A 5,000-nucleotide genomic window follows, 5' to 3' on the forward strand; every position below is an offset into this window, starting at 1 on the left:
AGTGCGTGTCATTCGTGTCAGTGTGGCACACACACACACACACACACACACACACACACACACACACACACACACACGAATGACACACAAATGACACACGCACACGAACACACTGACTAACAGCCCACTTCCTCTTCGCAGCTCCGCAACAGACTGAGTCCCCAGGAGATCCAACGCTTTGCTGTGCTGCTGAGAGAGTACCGTGTGGGCGCCCCCATAGACGAATTCTGCAACGACCTGCTCCAGCTCTACGGGGACAGCCGCAAGTTCCTCCTCCTCGGTGGGTTGGACCAATCACAAGTCACTGTTGCCCCTCTTCTGAACCAATTACAGTGCATTGCTGGTGATGCTGTCTCCACTCACAAGGATTCCAGCGATATGATTTGTGTTGTATTGTTTTGTGATTTGTGTGTATGACTTGTTAAGACCATCTAACATCTTGAGAACGTATTTCTCAAGTAAAAATTAATTAGTAAATTTGAAAATGGTCTAGATAAAAATATAGATTCATGCATATAGTGATTTGTGATTTGTGTGTATGACTTGTTAGGACCATCTAACATCTTGAGAACGTATTTCTCCAGTAAAAATTAATTAGTAAATTTAAAAATGGTCTAGATAAAAATATAGATTCATGCATATAGAAATGCATATAGCAATTAGTGCATTTCTAGCTCAGATAGTGAATTCAGACAATGAGAGAGCAGACAAAAGCTAAGTAGGAACGACAGATGGGTTGGACCTGGCAAATGACTCAAGCTGGACTCGAACCTGAGATCTGATGGGCAAGTAGTCCAGGTGGTCAGGTATATTAGCACGCCACGGGCCCAGCATCACCCTCTTATCTGCATTTTTAGTTACGTTTTCTGTTTAGCTTACATCATGCATGACAACCAGATGAAGATGTACTTCATAGCCAGGGCTGGATTATCCATAAGGGCCAGTGGCACAGTGCCCAGGGGCACCAACCAGTTACTGCCAGTTAGGGGGCTCCACATGACACAAACTTTACATTGTTCGTAAAGGGGGCATCTGCGAGGTGTAATGCCCGGGGGCATCGCAGTGTCTTAAAGGATTTATCCGGAGTTGGAACAAGTTTGCCTCATTTTTGCATGTTTGGGATGAATTACAGTCACTCTAGAGCAAAATCAAGGCAGCTATGCAATATGATAGATTGCGGGCATCGTTTGTCGGCGGTTACACACATTTCAAAAACACATCATTTTAAAGTCTTGCACTTGACACTAAAGTCCACCAAGTAGATTGCCGAGGGCGTCGCATCATCAGCTGTGGTTACTCGCTATGGAAATAATCATAGCTGATGATGCAACGCACTCGGCAATCTACTTGGTGGACTTAAGTGTCAAATAGTTGACTTGACCGTAATTTAGATATTCTCAATTACTTCGCAAAACACATTCTGCAGACCTTTCAAGAATACCTGAAGGGCTTTGGACACTTCGGTTTATGTGTGGATACCCTCAACATATTACGAGGTACGTGTGACGTTGTTTTGAGCTGTGCAAGACTTTAAAATGATTTGTTTTTGAAATGTGTGTAACCGCCGACAAACGATGCCCGCAATCTATCATATTGCATAGCTGATATGGCTAACGAGGCTAACGTGATATTATCAAACTTTCTCAAAACGCATCCTTTTGCCTTGATTTTGCTCTAGAGTGACTGTAATTCATCCCAAACATGCAAAAATGAGGCAAACTTGTTCCAACTCCGGATAAATCCTTTAATATGGTCCTATCATTGTGATTCGTCAGCCAGTCTTAACCACATCAATTTAAAATCAGTACAGAGTATTATTACTACACCCCCCTGGCAGTGAAATAGGCCTACCTCTACTGCCTAAGAGTAATCTTGATTTCACTGTTGCTCCACTTCAGACCAGACCAATTACTGTATATTACAATTTTGCCTCTTTTCAGATATTCTCTTATTCCCTCTGGAGTTCAGTCTTTTGTCTTTCAAGTCTTCTTCAGTCAATGAACATGTTGGATTGTGTTGTCTTCCTTTATGTCCCATGAATATTCAACAGCAGTTGGCGATGGGGATTGTGCTTATACTGTAAGGCTATGAGTAATTGGCACTCTGCAACGGTCAGTGGAAGAGATAAAAATTGCATTGTGTAGTCACAGCACACACAAGTAAATATGAACAGGTATGTATGAATATGCATGACCACCTGTTGTAGACCAATTAAGACTCTGAAAAAAAAGATTCATCTTTCTTACAGATGATGCCAAGGACACTAAAATCCAGTGTGTAAAACGGCAGTTCTGTTTCGGAGTGCTGGTTAAATTATAGACTTCTGTTCAAAGCTATTATTTGAAAAATATCACACATGGTTGGCATCAGAGAGAGGCACTACAGACAGAATGTTCAAAAAGGAATCTGGCATACACATGGCAGACACAGACATACACATACCCACTCATCTAAACACACACACACACACACACACACACACACACACACACACACACACACACACACACACACACACACACACACACACACACACACATACACACACACACACACACACACACACACACACACACACACACACACACACACACACACACACACACACACACGTGCACTCGCATGAACACAAACATTCCTTCTTGCATCGACCACCGGCACTCACATGTTTGCGCGCTGCTGTCAGGTTTTAGCCAGATAAGCAAGATGGAATGTCTTCATGTCTACTTATCTTCTCCCTGGATAGTGAGGTATGTCTGATTCAGGCACAGGTGAGGAAAGCAAAGAGCTCATCTCATTGGTTTAGCATAATGCAGTAAGAGAGAGAGAGAGAGAGAGAAAGAGAAAGAGAGAGAGAGAGAGAGAGAGAGAGAGAGAGAGAGAGAGAGAGAGTGTGCTTGTGAGCATGTGCGTGTGTGTATGAGTGCATGCATGATTGCGTGCATGTAGGTTTGCATGTTTGTGTGTGTGTGTTGTGTTTACTGTATGTGTATTGACAATGCAGCAATCCATTCATTCACTCCTCTCAAATTCCACTCTGTACGGATCGTTTTGTATGTGACCAGGATACAGATCTACAGTAATTCACCTCAGAAAAGCAAACACATTCCCGGTTCCATAGCCTCCCTGTCTTCTTCTCCTCATCCCCTCTCATAACATCATAGTGCAGTTAGCCATGTTCATTTATCACATAGGCTACAAAGTAGGACCAGCTAGAAATGTAATTCTGAGTCTTTAAATGTTTATATAGTATATATTTTAAGGTCTTTTTTGCCATTATTTGATAGGACAGTTGGAGATGGTGACAGGAAGCGAGTGGGAGAGAGAGATGGGGGAGAATCGGCAAATGACCCGGGCCGGAATCGAACCCGGGTCGCCGGCGTAGCAGGGATGGAAATAAGCACCAGTCCACCTGCCAATGACGGGTGAATTTGGCCTTTGGCAGGTGAAATATGTCTACCCACCAGTCACCTTGAGGGGTGAAAATTTTCTACAGGCACCCGGGTAAATGCTGAATTATACGCAGCATCCAACATCAAACGTTAAAGCAAATTGGTAATGAAAAGAGTTATTGGCTTCACAATAACTGAATTTATGACCTATGAAACAAAAGCATTGATCAGAAAATGATCTTACTTGGCATTACAATGTTTGGAACGGTTGAATATGAACTGGTATAAATGGTGACTGGTAAAAAATTGTGAGTGACTGGTAGATTTTAGAATCTGCCTGCCACAGTGACTGGTGGGGACATTTTTTAAGTTCCACCCCTGCGGCGGCGTAACCCAGTGCCCTACCGTTAGGCCAGAGCAGGGCCCTGAGTCTTTGAGTATTGAATTAGCATTGTAAAATGCACTGTGAGTCTCTATGTATGTCTGATGTGATGTCTGTCTCAAATCCAGGGAGGCATCTGGTCCTCCACCGAGGGCTGTTATGCTATGTTTACAGTAGGCCCTCCGCATGATGAAAGAAAAACAGTCATCCAGTGCTCTCCCCTCCCCTTACTGTCTCATTGTTTCTCTCTCTCTCTTTCTCTTTCTCTTTCTCTTTCTCTTTCTCTCTCTGTCTCTCCCTCTTTCTCTTTCTCTCTCTCTCTCTCTCTCTCTCTCTCTCTCTCTCTCTCTCTCTCTCTCTCTCCCCCCCTCGCTCTCTCTCTTTTTAGATGCGTCCTATCTCTACAAGAGAGTATGTCCGTCTGTTGGTTGGTCGGTCTGTCTGTCGGTCTGTCTGTCTTTCTGTCTGTCCGTCTGAAAGGCATTCTCTAAATTGTAATGCCCTCCTGTGTCCACAAGGCGGCAGAGTTGAGAATTTTGGCCTGGAGCTCCTAGGGCCCCTCTGCATAGACGGACGCATCTTTGTCCGCCTGTCAGGCTTGTTGTTATCACTCTCTCACACACACATCCTCTTCTTCTCTCTTCTTCTCACAGGTATGCGTTCCTTCATCCCCGACAAGGACGTGGGCGCCTTCGAGTGCTTCCTGGAGGGCATCGGCATCCGGGAGGGGGGCATCCTCACCGACAGCTTCGGCCGCATCAAGCGCAGCATGAGCAGCACCTCCGCCACGGCCGTGCGCGGCTACGACAGCAGCTCGCTCCCCTCGGGGTCGCATGACTTCAACCGCCGCATCAGCGATATCACGCACGACATAGAGGCGCTGGGGTTCCAGGAGGGGCACGGAGACATAGAGGAGGAGGACTACTACCTGTGATGAGAGAGAGGGAGGGAGCGAGAGAGAGAGAGAGAGAGAGAGAGGCAGAGAGAGAGAGAGAGAGAGAGAGAGAGAGAGAGAGAGAGAGAGAGAGAGAGAAATGGTGCAAGAGATCGGGGCAAAGGGGTTCCAGGAGGGGGGACATAGAGGAGGAGGACTATCACCTGTGAGAGGACAGGGATGAGAGAGATGGAGAGAGCAGGAAGAGGACAGAGAGAGATGTAAAAGATAAAAGAATGAAAGAGAGGGAGGTACTTACATGTATGACTTTGAGGTGCATGGACATACAGAA

General features: G+C 45.3%; 1 protein-coding gene across 1 annotated transcript in view; it reads left to right on the plus strand.

Moving 5' to 3' along the window:
- The window catches only part of ccm2l (CCM2 like scaffold protein), a 34,779-nt gene that overhangs the window by 29,537 nt on the left and 242 nt on the right, over nt 1-5,000 (plus strand). Inside the window, exons 9-10 of the mRNA XM_063208841.1 lie at nt 142-280; nt 4,428-5,000. The exon at nt 4,428-5,000 is cut by the window's right edge and continues 242 nt beyond it. Coding sequence (XP_063064911.1) covers nt 142-280; nt 4,428-4,708 — 420 coding nt within the window. The 3' untranslated portion in view covers nt 4,709-5,000. The remainder of the gene's footprint in view (nt 1-141; nt 281-4,427) is intronic.

This window comes from Engraulis encrasicolus, chromosome 10, assembly GCF_034702125.1.
Source record: "Engraulis encrasicolus isolate BLACKSEA-1 chromosome 10, IST_EnEncr_1.0, whole genome shotgun sequence".
Classification (NCBI taxonomy): Eukaryota; Metazoa; Chordata; class Actinopteri; order Clupeiformes; family Engraulidae; genus Engraulis; species Engraulis encrasicolus.